Here is a 27,949-nt window from a genome sequence, read left to right as displayed (position 1 = left end):
TTCTTGGGATGTGGGTTTTTGTTTGGTTTGCAATTTTTTCCAGCCTCATAATTTGCATTGATGTTAATTTACCTAATGCTGAACTCCCAGGAATCAAGTCCCCCCTCCTAGACTGCCCAGGCCCGTGCTCTCGCTTTCCCCTCCCTTCACTTCCCTCTGCTGCTGCTTTACATTCTAAATCTCAGACTTAGAGTTTCTCTACCCTCAACAAAACTGCTCTTGCAGTATTCCATCACACCTATAGTTAGATTATTTTAGGGATTAAAAACTATTGATAAGAGAAATAAGGACAAGGATAAAATAGAGAAATTAAAGTTCTTTTCTTCATTTTTTGTTTTACTATCACTTTAAAAATTCAGAGTGATGTTCATATTCCAGAGCACTAAACTTTGTTTTACTATCACTTTAAAAATTCAGAGTGATGTTGTTCATATTCCAGAGCACTAAAATGATGAAAGTACTATGAGCTTTTTAAAAATATTTTTTGTACTTTATAAAGTATCTCTATGTGAAAGCAATTTTCATATCTAAATGCAGCATTTATTCTTTCAACCTAACCAGATGTGTTCTCTACATTTTTTCAGGAGTCAGGGTTCTTTTGGTCCCTTTCAAATTATATCTTGGTTTTATTACAGTATGTGTATCTAATTGCCTCATAATTTCATTTGGGATTTTTCTGCAAATGCTTGTTATGCCACTTGTATTTCCCCCACCTATTTAGATGACTTGATTTCTGGTTACTAAGACTCAATAGACTAAAGTCCTATAGCAGGGGAAAAAGGCAGAAGAAACAGCTGGCAATGTTTATTGCAACTGGGATGTTATACAATGAAAAAGATGTTGCAATGAAAATTTCCACTTTTTTATTTCCTGACCAGCCTGCTCAAATTGGCCTTTGTATCAGTGGAATTATTTTCCTCCTTTTTAAGTACAGGAAACAAACTAGTGCTCATGGAAGAAAAGCTTGTTTGCCAATAGCCTGCAGTGAATCTTACAGGAGCAATGAAGTATTGCATTCATTAGTGTGTGCTTCAGAGAAGGCTCACGGAAAGCCTTCACTGGTTTTCAAGGGGATCCTTGTAGAATTACATAATTGGAACTCTGAAGAATAGGCACCACTGTCTAGAAATGGTCTTTATTCTTCTAAATACCCATAGACAGTTTCATAGCGGGGAGAGATGACCTTAGAAAGGAGGGTGCTTTCAGGGGGATTTGCAAGGCTGTCAGGGGCTCTGCCTCCAGGCCCAGCGGGGTGCCCTGGCCTCTGGACCTCTGTCTCCACTCTCCAGAGCTACATGGAGGCCAACTGTCCTGGGAGTTTTGAAATCTTTCCATATCAGACCAATGTGTGGGATTTAAAAAAATGTTACAATACCTCTTATATAAGGATGATGGGGTGCAATTTCAAAAGGTTTTACTATAATCCCAAACCACTGATTTCTGGAAATTAAGAGAGGATTCGAAAAAGTTCTCCATAAATTATGTAACCAATTTCTCTAGCCTGGATCAATCAGTGTAAGAGATAATTATCCTATTTTAATAATTTATAAACTCAGTAGCATGCATCAGCATAAAACCAACCTATTAGCCAAAAATGTCTAACATTACTTTGATTATTGCCTATTAGGGTTCTGTTCTGGTTTGTTTTTAACTCAGGTGCCATAAGAGAAAAGATACATTTAAATTTTCCAATTCATCAATGGAAAATAATTCCATTGATACAAAGGCCAATTTGAGCAGGCTGGTCAGGAAATACAAAAATGGAAATTCTCATTGCAACATCTTTTTCATCATTAAGATTTACAAAATAATTTTCATATACCTTTCCTATCTTACCAGTATTTGAATTTCCTGGTAACCTATGAAATAAGGTGGTATTATTCTCCCCATTTTACAGAAGGGGTTAAAGCTGAAAAATATTAAGTGATATTGTCTAAGATCACACAGCTAGTAAGTAAAGCTGAGAGTGGTATCCAAGTTTTCTAGCTCCAATAACAATAGCTACCATGTATACAGTCCTCTTAGGAAGCTAGTATCTCTCTTTTACAGTGAGACGACTGAGGCTCAGAGATGTTAACTAGTTTGCTGAGGACCTACCTAAGAGAACCAGAATCCAGACCCAGGTCTGTGTGACTTTACATTACACACTCCTTCCCATTATTACCTCCATATGCTGCTCTATGTATTTTTAATTTATTAGTGATTTATCAGTTTGAAACTTAGTTCATTTTTATTAGATTCTTGGTTGTGGAGGCTTCATTAACTTCAGAGTAAAACCTGAGAGATGAGATGGGCAGGGAAGTTGTTCTTGAGAGTTCCTTTTGTTGGTAATATCCTTCAAATTTTTATTGAGAAATAAAGGTACATAACTAAGAAACGTACATAACTAAGTAGCTATAGTCAGGGAGGAAGGCAAGGAAACTGATGATAGAATATGGTAACTTCTTCTAGGTTTAGGGATCACTGAGTTACCAGCTGTATCTTTATTATTGAGATAAGAATCTGTCAGAATTGAGGCTATAGCTGGCAGTAGGAGAGGTCTCAGAAAGCTTAGTGTGTAGGCTAAAAGGAAGGGGAGAGACTGAGGAGAGGGCTAGGGCAAGGTCTTGAACATAGCCGGGCATCTGGAACTCCATGAGTAGTTGACAATGGAGAGGTCTTAGCAATCAGACTTCGGAGCAAGGCAAAGGGTCAGAACAAATGAACAGCTGGGATCTGAGTCTAACAGAGTGAAAAAAACAAGTCAACCAGAAAGAACAGGGCCAAGGAGGGGGCCAAGTTCTAGAGATGTGTAGGGGGCTGAGGAAGTCATGCCAAGTGAGAACAGATGCAGCCAGTCAGTTCCTAGAGAGCACTGACAGCCAAGCTCAGCTGACGCTTCACCGGTAACAGCACATCTGAGAGAAGGGAATGGCATTTTCTGGCACAAAGAACTTTCTCCCTGCTCCCACCTGAAGTCCCACCCCATTCCATCAAAACTCTTTACAAAAGCAGGTTAACAATGAGAACTGACTGGCATGTTTGCCACTGTATGTCCTATTTTCACCCTTCCTGAGCTGAAGTTGCTCGTTAACAGTGAGATGGCAAAAAGATGAGCTCAGAAGAGAGGAAAAGAAGTCTGGGAAACCAAAAATCTGGATAATGTGTACCAAATAAACTCTTCCTTCTATCCCTCCATTAATTCCTTTATTCATCCTTCAATAACTCCCGAGTCCCTCCTAAATATATTGCATCAGAAATTGTGGAGGGTATAAAGAAAGAAGGGGTTATCCTGTGGCTTGGAATTTTTCAAACCCTTGGGTCATTTTCAGCGCATGCCCATTTGTCATAGAGCACTCAGAAACATTTGATAAAGTTCAGGCAGCCCCATCAAAGCCCGTGGGAATCTGAGTGTCTTACATATTGGAATCTATGGAGCCAGGAAGCTAGTGACTCAAGTAGCAGTCTGAAGAAGCTTGATTTGGCCTGACTCTGCCCGCACAACTTGCCTAACTAAACAAGTGCTCTTGTTCCCTTCAAAAGCAAGTAATGATGCTCCCACAAAAAAGTGGTTTGGAATTAGCTACTGTTATTAGTTTATCATTATTCAAGGTAGTTCATCACCTCTTTTTTAGTAGTAAATTGCAGAAATTAACATATAGATTATGAATTTCAGGAATCTTTAATAATAAAGTTTTTTCTAGACAGGTCTTAATTCTAAATGTAACATGCCCGAAAAAAAGAAAAAAACACTACTGAAAGGCTCCTTCTCTTCCACACAATATCCTATATAATAAAAGGGTAATATGCAAATCAACTGACCGGCAGAACGACCAGTCGCTATGATGTGCACTGACCACCAGGGGGCAGACGCTCAACTCAGGAGCTGCCCCCTGGTGGTCAGTGTGCTCCCACAGGGGGAGTGCCACTCAGCCAGAAGCCCGGCTCATAGCTGGCAAGTGCAGCTGCAGTGCTGGGAGCCTCTCCCACCTCCTTGGCCTCACTAAGGATGTCCGACTGACGGTTTAGGCCCGCTCCTTGGGGGGGGGGGGGCGGGGGGAAGCAGGCCTAAGCCGTCAGTCAGACATCCCCTGAGGGCTCCCAGACTGCAAGAGGGCGCAGGCCAGGCTGAGGGACACGCTCCCCACCCCCCACCCCCAGCCCGTGCATGAATTTTGTGTACCGGGTCTCTAGTTTAATATAAACATCAAGCAATCATTATTTCAAGTGCGGTTAGGCTCAAATGCTGCCCTCCACTGTGTGAGTGGTGTGAAGACTGAAAGTTTAGACTATAGCTCTTTATTAGTAATAATTGCTCAGCCATTGCACAATACCCTGGAACAGCTGTTTGGTGAATGAAAGAATAATTCAAAGCCAAGCAGGCCAGATATAAAACTCTTCCAAGGCACATTTCAAAATAGCTCCTTTATGTGAACTAGGTGCATGTCTGCAGAGGGAGTTTTTGTGAGGACAGGTGGATAATATGGGGCCTTTACAATAATTACATCACCATCTGGCCCCATCTTTATGGCAAAGCAGTTCTGCTGTACTGAGTTCTACATATGTGGTATATAGAGCCATATAGCTCAACGACGAAACCGTGTGACTGGCAGCCTTCATTAACCCACACACTGATGCAACAGATTGCTTTGAGAAATGGGTTTGAAGCACATCTGTGAAACTTATGATCCTATGGGTACTGGCATTTATTTCTTTGAGGTATCACTTTACACTTAAGTTTTTCTTGGTAGAGTATTTTTCAGAGACTTCTCTTTTGAGGCTAAATTAGGAATTTCTGTTCCTTATTTGAGTTCCAAGAATTGTGCCTTTCCTGCCCTCCGCCCAAATTGGAAGATACAAACCGTGGGAAAAAGTGTCTTTACAAACTGTATTGAGTAAGTTATCTAACTTGGTTTATTTAGCATAGTCAGGAAACCTTTCACAGGCATGGCATCCTCTCTCTATTATTTCTCTCTAAGCTAAAACAGTTTTTTGTTTTTTCAATGAGTTTCTGGGTCCTGACTGCAAAGGTGGGGAGTAAGGTGGGCACCAAGGCTGACAGGGAGTAAGTCAATGTGGAACTCGTTTCTCCTTGTTCAGATCAGTCTCCCTTTCCAATATTTACTCTTCCTCAAATAGGAAGAGGGAGAGCGGAAAAGAGAAAAAAAATGAGACATATAAATAGCTTTGTGGGATTTACTTGAAGTCTAAAGAATATGCATTTATGCAGTTATGTTCTAGGCACTGAAAAGCTGACCAAAAAGAGAACCTCTACCCTTGTAACCTTCATCCATCCCAGTTATGCCTGAGAAGGATGTCGGTGCTAATTTTAACCGGGAGACTAAGACGCACAAAGAACAAGTATCATAAAGCATTTTTGGAGCCAGAAACATTTAAGTTCCTTGACTCACTGCTGCTCTTACTCCAGACCACACAATTATATCCAAGTGAATTGCTGTTAGAATTAGTGCCTTCAGAGAAGACGATTGCTCGTAATTGGCAGCTATAAACCACTTCACTGAGAAAGCTGGGGTCTTAGATGCTGTGAGAAATAATTGACAGACTGAAGCCTGAGTGAGTCAGGCTCTTGTGAGTCATAGGACTTTTAGGTCAGTCTTTTAGACTGACTCTCCAGATCTTGCCTTTTTTTCCTCCCTCAGGGAAGGCAAGTGCCTAAGGCAAAGATCTAAGTAGATATCAAAAGAGTAGAGTGCCTCTGGCCAGTGTTTACCCAAGTGTGGTTATCAAATCCCCTGTTAAAGTCCCGTGGGGTGCTTGTTAAACGTGCAGACTCCTGCTGCTCTCTCCCCCCACCGCCTAGAGGAAGGAGGCCAGCCTCTGAGACAAGCATTCCAGGGGGTTTCCCTGCACACTCAAATCTGCCTTGGACTTCTGCTTCCCAAACACACAGATCACCTGGGGAGACTTTTTAAAAGACGTAATTACTAAAGTAGTACATATAAAATATGGAAACAATATATAAGCGTACTAAAAAAATTAGATGTCTTCCTGCTTGCCAGTGTTTGGTGTTATTCTGACTTTTATCCTATGCAAATACATGTTTTGTTTTAATGAAGGATCATATTAAGCATGTTACTCTGCAGCTTGATTTGTTTCCCAGCTTGTTTTTAACAATATAAAATGGACTTCCTTACAAATCTATGCCATTCATCCACACAAGGCTCACATATCAAATGCCTTACAGAGGTTAGGCAGATAACATAAATAAGTTAAATGGAGGAGGGAGGAACTGCAGAAAACTGGAGGTTTTCCATCTAATGAAATGAGAAGCTACCCAATCTCGCCAACTGTTGCCTCTTGGGAATGTGGATTCAGAATCGCCAGACCTTCTGAGTTCTCAAAAGAAGCAAGAAATCAAATTTATTTAATGTGCAATCTCCAGATACTTAAGTTTTGATAACTAATTCAAATTAAATACTGGGCAAACCAGCCAAAATGTCTTCAATCCAGACACTGCCCTCAAGTCATCCTTTTGAAACCTCTAATGCAGTGGATGCATAATCTTCCATGTTATGTCATTATTTTAAAACCTTTCTTGCTTTTAACTAACAGAATACAAAGTGTTATTGCTAAACCCTTAGGCTGTGATATTACAGCCGCTAAAATAAGACAGTCACGGCTATACCTTTGTGCACTTTACAAATAATTCTAGAAGTACAGATTCAAAACTGCCCTTGAAAAGATTGTGCCAGTTTACAATCCTATTAACAGTACATGAGGGTGTCCTTTTCTAGGGAGCTTTAAACAGATTCCCAGGTGCCTCCCTGGAGATCAGATGTAGTGGGTCTGGGATGGAGCCCAAGAATGTTTGTTTTTTTAAGCTCCCAGATGGTTCTAATGATCAGAGAGGTTTTGGAACCACACTCTTAGATTACTAACAAGTTGTTTGGGACCATTTCCAGTAAATTATAAAGGAAACTGTAAATACTTCATTTGTACTTCTCTGTTTTAGACTGTTCCTAATTACAGCCCTCCATGGAAACACGAAAAGGCTCTGCTGCTGCTGTTTCAGGCAGTTCAATCAGAGCAGAACAATAAATAAACCAAGTCAGGAACCTCCGAGCAGCTTTTATTGGCACAGCCTACGAAAAGGTGTGGTAGCCATTCTGAGCAAAAACCTGTATCCCAGCAAGCTGTTCAGTGTTATGTTTAACACACCACTGAACCAGAAAGTTTAAGTTCCTGAAACAGACACCCCAGGTCACTAAGAAGCTCCAAAACCAATAGGTTAAGCCCTGCTGCTCTGTTAAGACCTGAAAGGCAAACACACGCAAGCAAACACACACACACACACACACTCCTTGACGTGCATCCTTGTTATGGGATGACTAGAAAGGTACGCAATGGTATCCAGTTTTTTTAGGTTGACTCCAGTTCATTCCCCCATTACAAGGAAAATGCATTTCAGCAGTGGCACTGAAGTCTCCAGGCTGTGTTTCCCTAAGCAGTTTCTGCTGAGGACGAGTGGTGTCATAGGACATGATCATCAGGATGGTACAGTTCACTCATCAGGCGGTAGATGTAGGAAGGTGCGTTCCCACCAATGTTGGAGATAAAGAGGGTAATGAGCTCTGGGGGAACATAGTCAAACACAGGGCAATGAACGCTGACTTTCTCCAGAATGTCCCCTGAAAGGCAATCACAGGTTATAAGATAAAATTGAGGATCCTGCTCTAATGGTTTAGTAGCATATAGATTCTAGGCTCAATAATGCAGTCATACGTGCTACCCCAAGGAAGGGAAGCTGCGACAAATGCAAACCAGAACAGATGACTTCAGATCATGATACTTCCTGTTTAAAACTATCCAATGCTTTTCTTTAGCCCTTAGAAAAGAATTCAAACGTGGGATTGCAACCTTCAAGATCCCACCACACTACATTAATTACAAATCATACCAGTCTACTTCTTGCTCATTCCTCTCCAGCCACATGGCCATTTTCTTCCCAAATGGCTAAGCATGTACCTAACTCAGTCCCTTTGCACCAATGCCTGGAAAACTCTCCCTTTGACCTTCACGTGGGGCTCTACGCATTCAGAACTCAGCTGAAATGTCATCTCATTAAGACACTTCTCCAATCTAAGGTAGTCTCCTAGCCACTTTCCATCTCATCATCATTTTTTTCTCGAAAGCATCGCATGACCTGACATTTCCTTGTCCATCTGCTGCAGCAGAACGTAAGCCCTGTGGGGAGCAGGGCCTACCTGTATTGTTCATTGTTATGTCCCTAGTGCCTAGAATAGTGCCAGGTATATAGTTGGTGCTCAATAGATGTAAATATTTCTGAAAGAATGAATATTTAAATAAGTGGATGAAGTTATTCAACTTCCAAGAAGAATTAGCACCCCAAATACTATGCCCTGCTCCCAGAGGGTGTTTAAGGCCATGTTAACTTGATGAGGCTCACCGAACACAGCTGCTGCCTCAGAAGTCAGAGAAAGGGCCCCAACACACAAAGGGTATCCAAGTTATAGGCAAGTTGTATAAGTCAGAGCATTGCAGAGCCCGCTTCCTTTGGCAGCCACATCACCAAAATGACTTCTGACAGCAACTGAAAACAAGTACATTTCCCACTGGGTTGTTGCCTGTGTCTCAAACAACATGCAAAGCCGAACCCAGTCACTGCTGGGTGATCCAACCCACCATAGCCCCAATAACTCACCTAAAATGGATTAGTCAGAACAAAAGGAACCTAAACTAGACCAGGTCTCCAGGCACTCTAAGTGCTGAAGAGAACAAGAGAACAGTCCCTACAATAAGTATGATAAAAAGCACAACCTGATAGCATTAAATCCCATTGACCACCAAAACCAAAATTCCAAATACACACACACACACACACACACACACACACACACACACACTTTTTTACCTTCTGTGAAGGGCAGAACTTCTTCAGGAGCCACAAACTTATTAAATGAATCTTCTTCATTGGGGAACTGGAAAAGAAAAAAAAAAATTAAAAAAAAAAGACCCAGCAATTCTATTTCTAGGTATATACCCAAGAGAAATTAAAAAAATGTATGTTCACACAGAAACGTGTACACATATGTTAATACCAACATTATTCACAAAAGCCAAAAGGCAGAAATAACCCAAATGTCAATCAAGAGATGAACAGATAAATTGTGGTATGTCCATACACTGGAATATTATTCAGTCATAAAAAGAAACCAAGTACTGTGCTATAACTCAGATGAACTTAGAAATCATTATGCTAAGCGAAAGGGCCATTATTGTATTCCTTTCATGTAAAATATCCAAAATAGGCCTGGCTCAGTAGTTGGAGTCAACCCATGCACCAAGAGGTCACTGGTTCAATAGGTTTCGGACTTGATCCCCAGTAGGGGGTATGCAGGAAGCAGCCGATGGATGTTTTTCTCTCATCAATGTTCCGATCTCTCTCCCTCTCCATTCCTCTCTCTCTCTCAAATCAATAAAAACGTATTTTAAAACAAACAACCCCCCCAAAAAACTCCATACAAACAAAATAGGCAACTCCACAGAGACAGAAAGCAGATCAGTGATTACTAGGTGATGAGGCTAGGGGAGAAAAGGGAATGATTACTTAATGGGTACAGAGTTTTTTCCTCGGATGTAGAAAAAGTTTTGAAACTACAGAGTGGTAGGTGCACAATGCTGTGAATGTAATAAATGCCACTGAACTGAACATTTTAAAATGGTTAATTGCATGTTATGTGAATTATACCTCAATTAAAAATATAGAGACCTATAAATAGACATTTTCAAAGCAAATAGTTTTTATCACTAATGAAATGACTCTTCAGTTAGTAACTCATATTCAGGCTTCAGAGGACAGTCCCTGGAACTATGACAAATAAAACAAATTGTATGTTCCTAGTTTTAACTTGCTTGGCATTTTGAAAAGTGGTCAGGGTGATGAGGAGTGGTGGCAATGTAAACAGTGGGCCTTCCCCAACTATGTATCGTCCTGACCTTACAATTTTGACTTCTTAAAGCTGACAGGTTATAAATATCGACTGTTTTTCCTGGATCGAGACTCATGTAGCTTTTTCCAGCCTCCACTGGATCTAATCCATTGAGTCAATGCAGATAAGAAAAGTCCTAGAGAAGGCTGAAGGCCCAGAGTTCAAGCTTACCCTTTGGCTTCCTTATCTCTGTTCAAGGCAGACAGACATACCTGTGGGGAAAGCTTGAACATAGGGGCACAGACGATGAGTGGGGTGGAATGGTGTTTTGCTGCCAATGCTAGAGTATGAGTTCCCGTTACAGCTCTCAGGGCACCATTTGCCAGGATGGTCTTCGTGCCAATGATCACCTTTAAGACAGGAAGAAAAATGAGACAGGAGGGAAGGCGGGGGAGGGTGGGTAGGTGGGAGGTAATCAACCAAGAACCTTGTATGCATGGCCCATGGACACAGACAATGGAGCGGTGAGGGCCTGGTGCTGGAGGGGGTCAGTGGGGGAAGAAGGGGGACATCTGTAATACTTTCAACAATAAAGAACTATTAAATAAAATAAAAAAATGTGAGCCATCCCAGGATAAAGCCTTAACAGGGCCACTGGGCACAACAGCCTAACTGCTCAGGCCTGAGTCTTGGCCTCCTGAGGGGTCACATAAAATAGAAAGAAAAGGATTTAGGCTTAGGACCACAGTTCTAGCTTAAAAGTGGGTTCCCAAGGAAAAAGTGAACAAAGTATAGAACAGGAAACTGCAATATCTACTTTTAGCCTTGTCTCTAAAAATCTATATGCCACACCTCCTGAGAAGTGGGAAGCTTTCTTATTTTCCATCTACCACTGCCAAGCTCTCTGAGCTTAAAGGGGGAGCCTTCTACTGGATCCCTAGTAGCTGACCTGCTTATAGTAGTCCCACTTCATTCTTTCAATGCTTTAACCAAAGAGAGGCTATTCCAAATGAGGACCAATGATATAGACAAAGGGAAAAATTTCAGTTAATAGAGTTAAAAGGTTCAAGGATGTACTTTCAATGCCCTCGGCTCAGTGGCTGAGCGTCGACCTATGATCCAGGAGGTCACAGTTCGATTCCCAGTCAGGACACGTGCCCAGGTTGCGGGCTCGGTCCCCAGTGTGGAGTGTACAGGAGGCAGCCAATCAATGATTCTCTCTCATCATTGATGTTTCTCTCTCTCTCCCTCTCCCTTCATCTCTGAAATAAAATCAATAAAAATATATATATATTAAAAAAGGTGCTAAAACCTCTTCCCATGGATATTATAAAAGAAACTAAAAATCAATATTTTAGAGGTATAATCTTCATAAATTCAACATAACTCCAAACATACCCACCTTATTGACTCTTGACATCACAGCAAAAATGGCGGCATCAGTCATGACAGTTGTCTCAATACCTGCTTTCGACAAATTGACTGCCATTTCGTGACCCTGCAGTAGGAGAGAAAGGCTGATGGATGCTGGGACAAAGAGTGAGAGAGAGTGAAAGACCTCTCTCAAAGGTAACTGGATCTGGGGAGTTTTGTAATACTGAGCACACCCAACACACAATTTTCAGCATATAACTAACTCATTTTTGTGCCTGTAGTAGGTATTCTTTGGTAAGCTGCAAGGAAGCCCAGAGAAAACTAATAAATGTTTAATACTCCACAGCAGTGCCCAAACTGGAAATACTACTTGCTTGCATAATCAGGCATCGCTGATGAGAGCTCCTGGCTCATTATTTTACAACATTCTGCCTCCTTATATATTTCCTTTCTTCAAACCTATTATTTATCTAGGGATTGAGTGAGGTTGGACTAAGACTTGGTCATCCTCAAGGTAATTTACTCAATTTTGATTCTTAAAAAAAACACCAATGTTTATCTTTTGATGGACCCAGCAGTTCACCCAACTTTCTTAAACCAATGTTTAAGAATGTTCACAGAATGAACAACTTGAAAATGCCCTTAATCTTTTACTGATCTTCTCAATGTCTTGTATATCAATTCAAAGTTAGCATGGATCCCATCTATCACTCCGTGATTCTCTCCTCAGTTTTCATTGTTCTCAGCAACTCCAGCAGTCCCCCCTACCTGACAGAAAGGAGCACATTCTGCCACAATGACATGGAATTTCCTCTTCCGCGCAGCCTCTTTGAGGAAGGCCTCTACTGTTCGGGAGAAGCCAATGGTCATGATCACCTCGTTAGAGTGGATGTGCTCCAGAGCCTGGGCTGCAATGTTCTCCGTTGTCCCTTCTGCAAAAACAGCCAGTTTTACAAGGAAAATATGAAACTGCCATGACATGACAGAGCACCAAAGGGGACGTGTGCCCATCACACAGACTGCCCGCCTAGCTGATGTTGGTAACACGGGGTTTACAAACTTACTATGAAATGTCACATTTTCTTTTCTTTTTTTTTTTAAATATATTTTATTGATTTTTTACAGAGAGGAAGGGAGAGGGATAGAGAGTTAGAAACATTGATGAGAGAGAAGCATAGATCAGCTGCCTCCTGCACACCCCCTACTGGGGATGTGCCCGCAACCAAGGTACATGCCCTTGACCGGAATCGAACCTGGGACCCTTCAGTCCTCAGGCCGACGCTCTATCCAGTGAGCCAAACCGGCTAGGGCGAAATGTCACATTTTCTTAAAAACCCTGCTCCTCTGAGATCTTCTGTCTCCCAAGTTCTCAGCCTGCCCTCCTTTTCAGCAGTGCCCCCTCATCATCAACTTAGCGCCCTGCCCTGGCACGACACCAGCTTCCTTACAAATGATTTTGAAGACAATGACTTCAGGCAAGAAATGATCCATTCTGGGAAATCCTACAGCGAGCACTGAGCATGGGGTAAACCGAACTTCCCCTTCAAAAAAATCCTCCCAAAGGTGGCCACAACACCTCCATCTGAGAGGGAGGCCACAGAAGAAAAATAAGGGAGGAATTTGGAAGCAGCAGCTCAGCGCACAGACAGACCCGGCTTCTTCCTCCCCTGAAGAACTCTGATTGTAGTAAGTACCTGCAGGTCTCCTGGTTCACAAAGACAAGGGGAATGGAGGTGGTCTGAGTGGGTATAAAAATCAAGAGGAAGTTTAGTGATGGAGGGTCTACTAACTATGGTTTTAGAGAGTTCATCTTCTTTAAAATGAAAATAAAGCGTCCTGGCTGGTTTTTCTCAGTGGTTAGAGCACTGGCCTGAGGACTGAAGGGTTGTGGGTTCGATTCCTGTCAAGGGCACGTACCTCGGTTGCAGGCTTGTGCCCCATGCAGGAGGCAACCAACCAATCGATGTGTCTCTCTCATCTCGATGTTTTTCACTCTGTCTCTCCCCCTCCCTTCCACTCTCTCTAAAAATCAATGGAAAAAATATCCTCAGGTGAGGATTAACAAAAATAATATTAAAGCCCTGTCCTAGTGGAGTCTCTGCCACGGTGGATTTGCAGTCTACAAAGGCTTGGTCTGGAAGGAAATGTGGAGTGGCTTACCTTATGTGTCTCTCTCATCTCGATGTTTTTCACTCTGTCTCTCCCCCTCCCTTCCACTCTCTCTAAAAATCAATGGAAAAAATATCCTCAGGTGAGGATTAACAAAAATAATATTAAAGCCCTGTCCTAGTGGAGTCTCTGCCACGGTGGATTTGCAACCTACAAAGGCTTGGTCTGGAAGGAAATGTCGAGTGGCTTACCTTAGTCCTACCACCTGTTCCAACCCCCGCTCATCAGGATGGAGGGGAAACCTCTGGAAACCAGAGTACTAGCTATCGCTCATCTCTGCCCATGAGCAACTCCGAGGGCCTCCTGTTGTCCCCTCATTTTTCTGCAGCCTGTCCCGCCCACCTGGGGATCAGGACTCTTACCCAGTTCCACAAGCAGCTCATTAATCGCCTCAATGATGTTGGACTGGAGCTGGGCATAAGGAGAGCTGAAATCCTCGCTTAGGCCCCCGGACGTCAAGAGTTTGTGCAGGGACTCCTGCTGGTCGCTCTCGTCGCTGCGTCCGTGGAGTCTACGGAGGCACCAAGAGCACAGAAGGAGGTGAGAAGGCGGTGTGATGTGTAACCAGACCTGTTCAGCTCCGATAAAGGCTCCCAGGGGCTCGTGCCAACAGCGTCCCTGGACCCAAGCCCGGGCCCAGGACGGGGCCTGACCTGCCGTACTCCTCCCGGATGATCCTGAGCACTCTCCGCACCATGTTGCCCACGGTGGTCTCCGAGGGCTGCGCGGCCGTCATCCTCCGGCCCTCTCTGCGGATCAGCTCCATCAGCTCCCCTGGAGTCCAAGGCAGGAAGGGTGAGCAGAGCAAGTGCTCGGGGTGGCCTGGGCCACTCCCCGCCGGGAATGGAGAACGGAGAGCGGGGAGGGACGCCGGGGAGCGAGGCCGGCCTTACCTGCGTTGCTCCAGCGGTGGTCCATGATGATCCGGCGCAGCAGCCCCAGCGTCTCCCGAGCCATGTCCTCGGAGCTGCGCCGCCCGCCGCCCCGCTTCAGGGCCTCCACGAAACTCTCTATCCTCTCGGACAACTCCGAGGCCTTGTCCGCGGTTCCTGGCATCTTGAAAGAAGCCGCCGACACCGCGGAATCCCCACCTGCACGACCTCCGAGTTTGCACTTCCGGGACGGACCAGGTCGGCTTCCGCTCCGCGAGGAAACTCCAGTTGTGTACACGTCAGGCCACGCCCCTAGCTGTCTGAACCAATCAGAGACGCGGAGCTCCGTTTTGTTACAGCCAAGGATCTGCAAGCCTCTGGACCAGAGAAGCGCAACTGGCCTTTGCTGGACCCTCCGACGCGACAGAGGTGATTCGAGAGTCCTCCAGAGCGTGGCCTGTCCTGTTGCTATGGGAACAGTCTGCGGCCTTCTTTCCTGATCCCCTGGCTCCGGTGACTGCCCCATCTCCTGATACAGATGCTCAGATGCGCGTCCAGGGCCCACAGCCCGTGGGCAGACCCCCCTTTATAATGCCGTGTTTGCGCCTGTGCCTCTCCAATAGATTCAGCTTCCCGGGCAGGGATCGTATCTTTTTTGCCTTTGCATTCCCAACGCCTAGCACACCTAATATAAGAGGGATCAGAAATGAGGAGACCCATACCCACCAAAATAAGGAAATTCAAAGTGGGAGCCAATGTGGGAGCAAAAATGATGCCCTTCCATTTGGACAGACTACAGAGGCTGGACAGTATAGTATAATACAATACCAAGAGCTACCATTTACTTAAAGCTTACAGATGTTGGGCAGTATGTGTGAATTGTCTCATCTAATGCAACTCTGTGAGGTATGTCCTCTTATTCTTATTTTACAGGTTAGGAAACAGAGCCACTGAATGTAAGCAGCTGGTAAGGAAATGCATTTATATTTAAACCCAGGGCCATCTGATTATTTCCTTAAGATAAATTCTTAGAAGTGGAATCCTTGGGCACATACATTTTTAAGACTTGTTAAAATGGACAAATTGCCTTCCAAAAAGATATATCAATACCAAAATCAGACGATAGTTCAAGAAAACCACAGACTAGTATCCCTCATAAACAGCAGATGCAAAGATCTGCAACAAATTATTAGCAAACCAAATCCAGCAATACATGAAAAGATTAATACATAATTGCCAAGGAGAATTAAAATCTAGAATGCAAAGCTGTTTCAATATTTGAAAATCAATCCATTTAATAAACCATATGAACAATCTAAAAAGTTGAACCACATGATCATATCAATTGATGCAAGAAACATTTGACAAAATTAAACAGCCATTTAATTTAAGAAGAAAACAGTTCTCACAAAACTTGGAATAGAAGGGAACTTCTTCAACTTGATAAAGGGCATCTACAAAATTCTACAGCTAACAACATACTTTATGTGAAAACCTGCTCTCTCCCTAAGATCAGGAACAAGGCAAGAATGTCTACTCTCACCATTTCTATTAAACTCATACTTAAAGTCCTAGCCATTGCAATAAGGAAAGGAAAATTTTTAAAATATACAGAGTGGGGAAAAAAAGAAAGAAAACTATCCTTGCTCACAGAAGACATCATCATCTACATAGAAAATCCCAAAGAATCAATAACAAAAATAAACTACTAGAACTAATAAGTGAATTTAGCTTGGGTTGTTTCCAATCTTTTTTAAGGGTAGGTGAATATAAGCATACACACACACACACACACATATACACATATCTCCCCAGTGGAACAGATGAGTCATAACTATGTGAATGTTCACCTTTACAAATAGTGCTAGTCTTCCAAAGTGGTTAAATCAATGTACGCTCGCTCTCTGGCAGGCCTTAAAGAGTTCCAGATCTACATCCTTACCAACACTTAATATTATCAACTATTTAGTTTTGGAGAATCATGTGGATGTAAAAGACTGTCTCACTGTGATCTTAATCTGTTTTCCTAATTACTAAGAGTTGTTTACCTTTTCACATGTTTATCAGCCAAGTGTTTTTCTCCTGTGTGAAATATGTTTATGTGTTTTGCCTACTTTCTTTTGGCTTTAAAAATATATATTTTTAATATATTCATAGAAGTTCTTTATTCTTTTTCAGTTATTTGTCTTATAAATATCTTCTCTCAGTTTATGCTTGTTTTTTTGTTTTGCTTTGGTTTTAATATGGTCAAATGTATCAATCTTGTCTTTCATAGTTAATATTTTATTATAATTAATGTCTTTTGTATTTTATTTTAAAAATCCTTTTCTAATCCAAAGACATAAAGATAATCTAAATATTTCTTCTGAATATTTTAAAATTTTGCCTTTACACATAATTTGGAATTATTTTCTATGTAGGATGAGAGGTGGGAATCCAATTTGCTTTTCTGTTTTCATTCTTTCTTCGGTGATTTATATATATTTCAGAGAGGAAGAGAGAGGGGGTGAGAGACAGAAACATCAATGATGGATGAGAGAGAATTATTGATTGGCTGCCTCCAACACACCCCCTGCTGGGGATCAAGCCTGCAACCCTGTCATGTGCCCTGACTAAATCAATATGAGAGACACATGAATTGGTTGCCTCTGCAGGCACCCGCCCCAACTGAGGCCAAGGAGCAAACCTGCAACCCAAGTAATGCCCTTGACTGGGAATTGGACCCAAGACTCTTTGGTGCTAAGGCAGACACTCTAACCACGGAGCACACCAGCCAGGGTAGCTCAGTAAAATTTTATAATTTCCTTTATGTAGATCTTGCACATCTTGTTTGAGTTATTCCTATGCACCTTACATACTTGTTGCCATTGTAAGTGATTTCATTGTTTTCATCATTGCCAAATTGATAGAGAAAAACATTTTTTAATTAGTTTAAATTTGCATTTCTCATTAATTATTAATCATGATAAACATTTTTTCATGTTTATTTACCATTGGTATTTCTTCTTATGTGATATATGGTAGACATTCTTATTGCCCACCCAATACCCTTTTCTTTCTTCCTTATTAAAAGAACTGATTTTGTTTAGTTTTTTACTCAGAGGATAAGTGGTTTTAGCTTATGGGCCGATCCTGGTTCCGTACTTTCACTCATTTTCTATTAGTGGGATATGACTGTGGTTCATTTAGGACTTTCTGGAGAGGTTTCCTGTTGTGGGAGGGGGAACAAACAAACAGAGCCTGGCCGGTGTGGTTCTGTGGTTGAGCATCAACCCAGGTCCCAAGAGGTCGCTGGTTCGATTCCCAGTCAGGCCATATGCCTGGGTTGCATGTTTGACTTCTGGTAGGGGGCATGCAGGAGGCAGTCGATCTATGTCTCATTGAGGTTTCTATCTCTTTCCCTCTCCCTTCCTCTCTCCATAAAATATATGTTAAAAAAGAACAAAGAAAATACAGAGAAGACTGCTTAGTCTCTTCTATCTCTGGCTTTATTGGATGTGATGCCTAGAGTTACTGCAGCTGTGACAACTTAGATGAACTTCAAGGAAATTATGCTGAGTGAGAAATACCACTCTCAAAAGTATAAACACTACATAATTCCATTAATGTGACATTCATGAAATGGCATAATTATAGAGATAAAGAATAGATTAGTGGTTGTCAGGGTTTAGGGATGGGTGGTAGCATGTGATCGGTGTTAGTATAAAGTAGTGACACAAAGAATAGTACAGTTGTACCAATGTCATTATCTGTTTTGATATTGTACTATAGTTGTGTAAGATGTTACCATTGGAGGAGGCAGGGGGAAGGGAGCATGGGACTTTGATGTATATTCCTTTCAACCTCTTGTTAATCTACAATTATTTCAAAATAAATAGCTAAACAAGAACTTCATAAACCAAGATTTATAAAATAAAAGCATCTATTAAAATTTATAAAGTTACATTATATTACTCTAGCTATAATTGTTAAATGACTCAGTGCTAGCATAGGTAATAAAAGAGACTGTTTAAAGTCTGCAATTTTTCAAAGTAGGATGCAAAAATAATATATTTGGTGGAATCTCAGCTTCATTTAAAAATATATATGTTATTCATATGTATTTTATATATAAATATATACATACATATGCTCACATGTGCTTATACATACACCTATATATACACACACATAGTATACCATAACTATATCTATATACTGTATTTACATATATCTCTATCTCTAGGTAGTGTGATTAGAGGGTTTTTAGCGACCCCTAATTGCCTCAGAAGTAATTCTTCTATAGTAACAGAGTTTTAACTGGGCACATAGCCACCCAGAAGAAAGACATTTCCAGTCTTCCTAGCAGGTAGAGGTGGTCACATGACTATGTTCTAACCAATGGGATGGGATGGAAGCGTGTTGCTGATTCTGAGAACCTTCCCTAGGAAATAGCTGGCATGAGTTCTTGGCCTTTTTATCCCTTTCTCTTTGCTCTGCCAGCTTAGATGACGAGGACGCAGGCCACACTGCAGGGAGAGCAGAGCAGGGAGCTGGAAGGGGTAGAACTGCTCCTCCTGAGGCCCCTGTGGGGTAGAACTCCCATACTCGCCTGGACATTTGGACTTCATGTAGCTGCAAGCAAAATAAACACAAGTCTTGTTTAAGCCACTGTTTCCTTGGGGTTTCAATCACTTGCATTCACACTGAATCCTAGCAAATACAAGAGTTATTTTTATTTGTGTACTGTTCTGTGTTTTCCAAAATTTCTACAATAATCACGTCCCATTTCTTATCAGAAAGAAAAGTTATTTGTAAGAAAAATAAATCTTTCATCAGGCCCATTCTCTCAACCAGGAGCGTGATTTTGTTGATTTTCCCAACGTGTCCCAACTTCATAATTATCAAATCATAGTTTCCAAACGTAATTCGGAGAATGAGGTGATGATGATGATAATTCTCAACTGGTGGAAGGAAGACCGATGAAAATATTTGTGTTGTTCTCCTGTTCTAAAGAATCTCCTTTAAGGCCATCAGGAAGGAAGACCGATGAAAATATTTGTGTTGTTCTCCTCCTGTTCTAAAGAATCTCCTTTAAGGCCATCGGATCACTTCCTTTTCCTGAAGGGCTTTGACTTAACACTTGGGCATGTGAATGCACTACTGTTTTTATCCTTCTCTGATTGTTTTGGTGGATAAGTCATGTCTCTACGCAACCTGAGAACAAGTGCTATTGTGGTGGACACCTGTTGTTTTTGTCTGTCTTGAACACTCCCTTTCCTTTGGGAACTGCCCCTCCTCATCTCATGACATTCAGGTGGGACTGTCAATCCCAGAGCCTCCTGATGCCCAAGTAGCCGTAGCCACAGGGATGGCACACTATTCAGGTCTGGTCAGTCACACAACTTCTAAGCTGATTGGCTGTGCAAAGCCATTCAGTCCTTTCTTGGGATTTGCTATACAAACCCCAGAAGGAAGCAGGTTTCTCTCTTTGAGTTTATCTGCTATAAGGAGGTGGACTTGGGACTCAATGGCCAGCTTCCCTGCCTCATGGAGAAAGCTTGTCTGCAGAAGAAAGTCAGGCAACTCCCCTAGGAGAAACAGAAGCCAGCAGAGCCAAGTTTTAGAGTGAGAGAACGAGCAAATAAGTTGATTATTTGAAATGAACTGATATAAGCCCTTAGATCTAGCCAGGACTGAAGATAGAACTACCTTTGGACTTCTCAACAAATTCTCCTTTGGCTTAACTTTTTGAGTTTCTAGAGCCTTGACTTAAGCTTCTTTTTTGTCTTCCTGAGAGTCCAACCCTATTTTCAGCCAAGATAGGAGTTTATTATTATCTTATTGATTCTGCTAGACTACAAGCTAATCTTGGTCTATACGTGGATTTTTATTTTTGTGGAATCTGTCTCTGTTCTGGAGATTCCCTGCCACTTGTTAGTTGCTAGGAATTTGGAGGAAAATTCTGATGACAGACATAGGTAATGGTACAGGGCATGTGATTAGAAAAAAATACTACTCCATTGTTATTAAAATTGCAGATAAACAGATGCTCTTTATAGATCAACATATTTAATATGTAACAAATATTTAGAGCATCTTTATGCCAAGCACCATATTACATATTAGAAAACAGCTCTTGGCCCAGCTGGTGTGGCTCAGTAGTTGAGCCTTGACCTATGAACCAGGCAGTCACGGTTCAATTCCCAGTCAGGGCATATGCCCAGGTTGCTGGGGGCATGCAGGAAGCATCCAATCAAGGATTCTCTTCCATCATTGATGTTTCTCCCTCTCCCTCTCTGAAATCAATAAAAACATATAAATTTTAAAAAGAAAAGAAATGAAAAAACAGCTCCTGTACTATGGGAAACTCATCCCTTATACTTAATAGTATTTTGCTTTTAGTTAAAGACTTTCCTATTCCTTATCTCTTTTGGTCACTAAATAGCCTTATGAAGTTGAGTGGTTCCGGTCAAGTGATCAGTTACTCCACAACTGATAGGTCCATCCTCAGTGAGAACTAGCCAAGCACATAGGTAGACAAAACAAACAGCCTGTGATTCTGGAAGGAAAAAAAAAAAGTGGAGACAAAGGCCCATCGGCCAGTGATCCTCTTGGCTATGGTAGCAGTGTAGCTGAATGTTAAACTGTTGAGAAGCTTGGGTTTGGAGGTAATATGGATCTCAGTTCCAATCTCAACTTGTCTGTGAGTGGAGATGATAATAATAGTGACATCTGAAAATGGCAGTGTTCTCAAAGATTTAGAGACATTGTACTACTAGTGATCTTTAAAGCAATAGGTCTGGATTCATTACATAATTGAGAGCATTTATTTAAATCCCCATAAGAGGTGATTTGAGTGTGTGTAGTTAATAAGGACCTGGTTGTAATTTTGAAGACTAGATGAAAAATAACACCAGCTTTTATTTCCATAACTTCTCTCTCTCTCTCTCTCTCTCTCTCTCTCTCTCTCTCTTTCTCTCTCTCTCTCTTCTCTCTTTTAAGACTGGGTCAGTTACTGTAACTACCTGAGAGCATCCAGAACAGCCACAGACCTTGTGTGATGGGCTGGCCAAATAAGGAAGCCCAGTGCCCTGGCAGCTTCCCGCCACTCGCCACTCGGTGGGAAAGTGACACAGCGACTAACCTGCAGACAGAGGCTGCCGGTGGCTCCCAAAGGCCCAAGGCTCACCCTCTCCCTTCTGGCTTTCCTCCTTCCCTGGAATAGTTTCTATCTCTGGTTTGATGCCTGTGGCCAGGAACATCCCTAACAACAGTCATTGTCTAACTTCAGAGTGTAGTTTGGTGAGCTGGTTCCTGGCCAGAGGAGGGAGGAGGGAAGGAGAGGCACCAGCATGCTCTCTACATTGTGCATAACATAGCAAGCGGAGAGGAGGTAAGAACTGAGATCAGAAAGGTCTTTCCAATCTCAGCTAACTTGAGGGGGCTTGGGTAATAAGAATCATAGTGTCCTCCAATTAGTAGGCACACACATCTAAACCAGGGGTGGGGAACCTTTTTCTGCCAAGGGCCATTTGCATATTTATAACATCATTCAAGGGCCATACAGAATTATCAACTTAAAAATTAGCCTGCTCTATTTGGTCAAACATTTAATTAACTCACCCCTCATGCCTTGGCAGGGCCAGGCCAAATGATTTCTCGGGTCTTATACGTCCCACAGGCCTCATGTTCCCCCATCTAAACCTTTCAAAACTCTACAAGGTAAATGCTAACTTCTTCATTTACAGTAGAGGAAGCTTTGGATCGGAGAGGTTAAGTGACATGCCCAGTTATATAGCTAGTGGGGTAGAGCTTAGGTTCCAACCCAGGTATGTCTGTCTCTAGAGATTTCTCAGTGCCTCCGAATTCCACACCATCCACACCCTTCATGTTAGAATGGGAGGAATGGCCTTTAGGGGTCAAACTGGAGCCAGGCTTCCACCAGTCTAAGACCTTCAGGATCTTGGCTCTGTGGCCGTACCCTGCCAACGAGTGAGGAAGCACTGGATGAGAGTAAAGCTGGTACTGAGAAAGCCGGGTGGCAGGCTTCTGAGAGCTGTGCCCTGGCCTTGCTAGGCTGCCCCGCACACACCTGATGGTGCTGGGGGTGGACAGGGAAGAGCCCTGCTGGGTTCTGAATGGCTCCTGTCAGCCCCTACCCCCTGAAGGGAAGACTGCACAAAGGTTCCCAGGGCTCACAGGCCCTACCCTGGGGTGGATGGCTCTGCGGAGCCCAGTGACCAGTCACACTCCGTGGGAAAGCCGTGGCTCTGGCCTGCCTGGGAGCCACGGTGGTACCGCCTCCTGCCCACGGCTTGGCTCAGCAGGTTCCCAAGTGGTTTGGATTCTTCTCGCCCCCCCCCCCCCCCCCCCCCCGCCTCCACACTCCAAAGTCCCCAGGGAGTCAGGGAGGCCACTGGTAAAGTTGGTCCGTGGTCCCCCAGGCCTTCCCTGGACACCTTGAAGCCAGGTTTCCCCAGGAGAACAGAAGGCAACCTTCAAACCTCTCGAGAGCACCCCCGTTCTCAGTTCTGTTCAGGGCTGGCAGGCCCCAGCTCCACTCCATTGCACACTGAGGCTCCACTCTGGGCTGCAATCACAGGGCTTTGGGTACGGGCTGTTGTTTTTGCAGCTGGGCTGGGGCGGAGCAGCAGCAGGAAGGCGTCTCGGGCACTGACTACTGACTGTCTGAGAAAGCCCTGAGCCCCAATTCCCACTAGGACTGAGGCAGCCCCTTCAAGCTAGTGACTGTCCCGTTCCTGGGGGAAGGCCCCTGAGCCAGGCCCGAAGTATGGAGCGAAGGGAGAGAAAGAGGCCAGCTGGTAGGAGAGCGACAATTCAGGGGCGACCCTGAGCTTTCTCTGAGCCAGCCCTCCCCCAGCAGGCTCTGCTTCTCCATTTCTAACTGCAGCTGGACAGAGCCTCCCCACCCTCCTCGCACACATCTGGGAGATTCTGGAGCAAGCTTCCTTAAAACAAACAACAAACAAAACAAAACAAAACAAAACGAAATCTCATTGACTTGGGGCAAAACGTTGGAAACTAAAAAGAATAAAGATCACCCATAATCCCTTTAATTAAGAGTATTCATTACAAACATTTTGATGTTTTTTCCCTATGATCGCTTTCTTTTTTGACTTAAAATATACATAGCACAAATTTTCCATTTTAACCATTTTTTACTTTTATTTTTAAAAATATGCTTTTATTGATTTTTAGAGAGAGAGAGAGGAAGGGAGAGAGAGAGAAATGTTGATGTGAGAGAGAAACATCAATTGGTTACCTCCTGCATGCATCCTGACTGGGGATGAAACCTCAACCTGGCTATGTGCCCTGACGGGGACTCGAACCCGCCACCATTTTAGTGGTTGGGATGATGTTCCAGCCAACTGAGCCACACTGGCCAGGGTCATTTTAACCATTTTTAAGTTGTGTGCAACCATCTCCAGAACTTTTCATCTTTCCAAACTAAAACTCTGTACCAATTAAACACTAACCCACCATTTCCCCCCAGCCCCTGGCAATCACCATCCTACCTCCTATCTCTATGAATGTGCCTACTCTGGGAACTTCATGTAAGCGGAATCGTACAGTATTTGCCCTTTTCTCTCTGGCTTATTTCACTTAGTGCGATGTCCTCAAAGTTCATCCACGTTGTAGTATATGTCAGAATTCTTTCCTTTTTAAGGCTGAATAATATTTCATTATATATACTGTGTATATACATCACATGTTGTTTATCCATTCATAAACTATTTTTTCACATAATTAAGAATTCAGGGGTCCTCAAACTTTTTAAACAGGGGGCCAGTTCACTGTCCCTCAGACCGTTGGAGGGCCGGACTATAGTTTAAAAAAAAACTATGAACAAATTCCTATGCACACTGCACATATCTTATTTTGAAGTAAAAACAGAACAAAACAGGAACAAATGCAATATTTGTATTTGCATGTGGCCCGCGGGCCGTAGTTTGAGGACCCCTGATTAAGATTATACTATGGCAGCAGTTAGATAACCTGAATTTTTTTACTCAGATGCTTCCATGTCATTAAAAATAAATTTTTTTTCCTAAACATAATTTTTAGTGCTTACTCTTTACGCCCTTCATAATACCCTTAACCAGTCCCCTGCCTTCGGATACTAAGGTGTCTTCTTATTTTGTTTGTTTGCGATTATAAATGACACTACAGACATTTTTATGGGCTCTGTTGCAGTCCTGCCTGACCTCGGGCATTTCAGATTATTCCCCAAGGAAGAGGACCAAAAGTGGACTTGTTCATCAAGGTGATAAACGCTCCTCAGTCTCCATAAATATCACCCCAAACTTTCTAGGAAAATTATACCTATTGCTCTTCCCATGAGCCGTGTAGGAAATACAGAGCCTTGTCCTTCCCTCACCGCACAGTCAGCACGTTTCTGAGCACTCGTGGGCCTGGCCCTGAGGAGCCAGGGTGGCTGTGTTATGCCTTCTCTTTCCCTGGAAAAAGGTAGAGACCACCACAAGCAGGGATCAGGGTACCCACCCATCCTCACATGCCCCAAGGCTGCTCTGCCCGGGTGGGTGGAATATTCTCATTTCCTGCTGCTTCACACAGGGGCCCTGCTGGAACCCTGAGGCTGGGGAAGAGAGAGAAAGACTTGTGGGCCAGTGATGGTCTATGGGGGTGGGGTTTGGCTGGGCCCTTCATGCCCAGCTTTGCCAAATCCTAGGCTAGGGACCCCTGGCCACTGGGAATGAGGAGTGCTTCATGCCCCAAAGGGACCTGGCTGGGCAGGGGTGGAAGCACCCGGGGAGGGGGCAGCTGGAGACCGTGGAGACCGTGCCGCACACAAAGAGCCTGATTGGGTTGTAGCCTTGTTGTATTGTACCCCTCGAATCACACAGGACGCCTCAAGAAGTCCAATTAAGAAGCCACACATTTCAAAGCCCCGGGACTACGAGGGGGCAATGCTCTCCAAATCTCATGGTGCCCTCTTGGCCGAAACATCAGACTTATCTAGGCAAATATCACAAAGGTATTGATTACATCTCGAGGTTTGGAATGAGGAACCTGGTTTGCAAAAAGCAGTTTGTTACAGAAGCTTAGATTGAGCAAGTTAGTTATCTTACAAAGATTAAATATAGTTTCAGGTCCTGGGACCACTGAGTCAACGGAAACACTTTATCTGGAGCCACTGAGTAATTGTGCTGTGCTGGTCTCCAGGTGCAGAGGAATGTGTTTCGAAAGACCAGTAAGATCACTATCAGTGGGGTAATCAAACCACAATCAATGGAGTATTCCATCGAATGGGATAACTTATATAAGTTCAAAAAATCAAAATAACTTTTCTATTATTTTAGCAAGCAAATAATTACAAATCAGCAGGGTTAAAATATTAGACAGCATTTTTTACCCAAGCATGGTTGCTACCATGCTTCAGCCTCTGCTCTTTGGGAAAATAAGGATCACGAAGTCATTTTGTTTGGGACAATCTGGTGTCCCAGGGACCCAAAGCCAAAGAAAACATGGGCTGCGGAACCAGAGCCAGCAATGCTGCAGCCTGCAGGTGAAGCCGGCCTTCCAGGGTCGGGCACCGGAGTTCCTGTGGGTTCCCAGGCTGAAACCCAGCCCTGACACCCAGAGCAGCCTCCGTGGGGTCCAGGCACAAGGACAGGCCTTGGGCTGGAGAGATTATTCCGCAGACACATGGGAGCAGGAGATGAGAGGCGGTCAGAGCTCCGCCGCTAACCCCCAGCTGTAGGGCCTGCATGCTGAGGGGCCTGCGCATCCGGGAGGTACTGAGGCTCAGAGATCTGCAGATTCCGTGGGCTCCATCTCGGAGCCAGAGAAACAGGCATTGAGGAGCCAGGCTGGAGGGGCTGGCCAGGCCTCGGGCAGTCCGAGCACCCTACAAGGCAAAGGAAGGCCGCTCAGTGGGAACCCAGGCAGGGAGGGGTGATCTTTTTTCCGGAACAGGATTCCCTGTGGGGCACAGAGCAGAAGTCAGTGGGCTCCAGAGTCTGGGACGTGCCTGTTTGGCTCTGCTGGGGTCAAGAGGGCGGCCCACTGGCCTGGCCTCACCAGCCAAAGCCAACACAGGAAATGCCTAGCAGACCTCAATGTCCGGGCACCTAATTTATTCTGGCTGCCAGGGAGCACCGCCTCCCCAAGCTCAGCTGTGTAGGCAGCAACGAGGGCGGGGAGGGAGCCATGGCATCAGTGCTCAGGGGATGCGCCGTCCCCAGGCCTGTCTTGTGGGCCCTCCGCCCAGGCAGGAGGAGCAGGGGTGAGCACTCCAGAGGCCCGCAGGCAGCAAGAGGAGCCAGGCGTTACCCTGGCGGGCGGCCACCGGCGTGATGCTGGGCTTCAGTTTCACGCTCCTGCTTCTCGGAGGAGAGCCGTCAGGGGTCATTCCCTCCCAGACTCCCCAGGACGGAGCCTGATGGGCAGACATTTGTCGCCGCCGCCGTGGTGTTTTAGGCGCTGTAATTGGCCTCACAGCCAGGCAGGGGCCCAGCCTGCCAACCGCAGCCACTAGGGTCTGCAGAGCAGGGGAGGGGGCCGCTGGGGAGCCCCATGTGCTGTAGCTGCTTGCGCGGACCGGATTAGTTTGTGAATTGACACTCAGTCATCCTTAGTGACTTCCTCTCTGGGGCCCCAGCCAAGGCTAGAACCGTGAGGGTGCGGTGGGGGCAGGGAGGAGACCCTGGCCTTTCCAGGCCCCTTGTCAGCTGGGCACTAGCTGTGGTGAGCGAGGGTCTCTAGGCTAGGTATGGCCTCAGCTTGGCTGAAGACCATTTTGCTGCCCCTCAGGGGACTGCTCAGCCAACCCCAGGTGGAGGGACTGGCCCATCTGTTGGTGGTAGGGACCCCCTTTCCCACATGCCCAACGGTGGTTGGTACAAGTTGAACCCCGCATGGTGCCTGGCACAAAGGAAGTTGGCAAAGATCATTCTTCTCTTCCCCAATTGGCCCGAGTGCCTTGTGGGAGAATCTCTGTGATCTCCTTCAAGGCCTGGGTGGTCCTTGTGGGAGCAATTTTCCAAACAGTCTCAAGAATGGACAGCTCTCCAAAGGCCCTTCCCCCCGCCCCCATCCATGCCCCTGTGTGTACGGGTGGCATCCCTTAAGCCAGGGGTCCTCAAACTACAGCCCGCGGGCCACATGCAAATACAAATATTGCATTTGTTCCCGTTTTGTTTTTTTACTTCAAAATAAGATATGTGCAGTGTGCATAGGAATTTGTTCATAGTTTTTTTTTTAAACTATAGTCCGGCCCTCCAACGGTCTGGGGGACAGTGAACTGGCCCCCTGTTTAAAAAGTTTGAGGACCCCTGCCTTAAGCCATGTCTGATGGGCAGCAGTGCTATACTTGCCCGCGCTCTCCCTTTCTGAATTAGCACTTGTGCACGAGTGTGTGCGTGCATGTGTGTGCCCGCTCCGAAGGAGCATGGGCTATTTCTTCCCTGCCCATCCTCTATGCTCTTCCAGTTGCCTGGGTTCCCTCCCTTGGCGGTCCCAGGCAGGGAGGAGGAAGGATGGGTGTCTAGTGTGGAGGCCCCTGGGTCATGACCTTTTCAGAGCCTGTCTTGTTTACACTGCAGGCTGAGGCACAGGCTGGGCTGGCCCCCTACCTGCCTGACCCCTCAGTCACCTCCTTGACAGGGGTGCCCCAAACCC

General features: G+C 44.3%; 1 protein-coding gene and 2 long non-coding RNA genes across 3 annotated transcripts; 1 reads left to right on the top strand and 2 right to left on the bottom strand.

Moving 5' to 3' along the window:
• Window positions 1-63: 63 nt before the first annotated feature.
• Window positions 64-3,817, bottom strand: LOC106724298. Its single transcript, XR_001360056.1, has 2 exons — window positions 445-3,817; window positions 64-382 (listed from the first exon to the last, which is right to left on the bottom strand). It is a non-coding gene; the product is annotated as an uncharacterized LOC106724298 (long non-coding RNA).
• A 3,235-nt stretch (window positions 3,818-7,052) lies between these two features.
• EIF2B2 (eukaryotic translation initiation factor 2B, subunit 2 beta, 39kDa) lies at window positions 7,053-14,578 on the bottom strand. Its single transcript, XM_005883576.2, has 8 exons — window positions 14,327-14,578; window positions 14,087-14,207; window positions 13,796-13,944; window positions 12,033-12,196; window positions 11,293-11,388; window positions 10,163-10,300; window positions 8,873-8,939; window positions 7,053-7,628 (listed from the first exon to the last, which is right to left on the bottom strand). The coding sequence occupies exons 1-8, from the start codon at window positions 14,487-14,489 to the stop codon at window positions 7,471-7,473; spliced, it is 1,056 nt and encodes a 351-aa protein (XP_005883638.2). The 5' UTR covers window positions 14,490-14,578; the 3' UTR covers window positions 7,053-7,470.
• A 73-nt stretch (window positions 14,579-14,651) lies between these two features.
• LOC106724300 lies at window positions 14,652-16,023 on the top strand. Its single transcript, XR_001360058.1, has 2 exons — window positions 14,652-14,734; window positions 15,239-16,023. It is a non-coding gene; the product is annotated as an uncharacterized LOC106724300 (long non-coding RNA).
• The last annotated feature ends 11,926 nt before the right edge of the window (window positions 16,024-27,949 follow it).

This window comes from Myotis brandtii, unplaced genomic scaffold, assembly GCF_000412655.1.
Source record: "Myotis brandtii unplaced genomic scaffold, ASM41265v1 scaffold793, whole genome shotgun sequence".
In the NCBI taxonomy this organism is placed as follows: domain Eukaryota; kingdom Metazoa; phylum Chordata; class Mammalia; order Chiroptera; family Vespertilionidae; genus Myotis; species Myotis brandtii.
The sequence above is the reverse complement of the archived record's forward strand: the minus strand, read 5'-3'. Positions and strand labels throughout refer to the sequence as shown.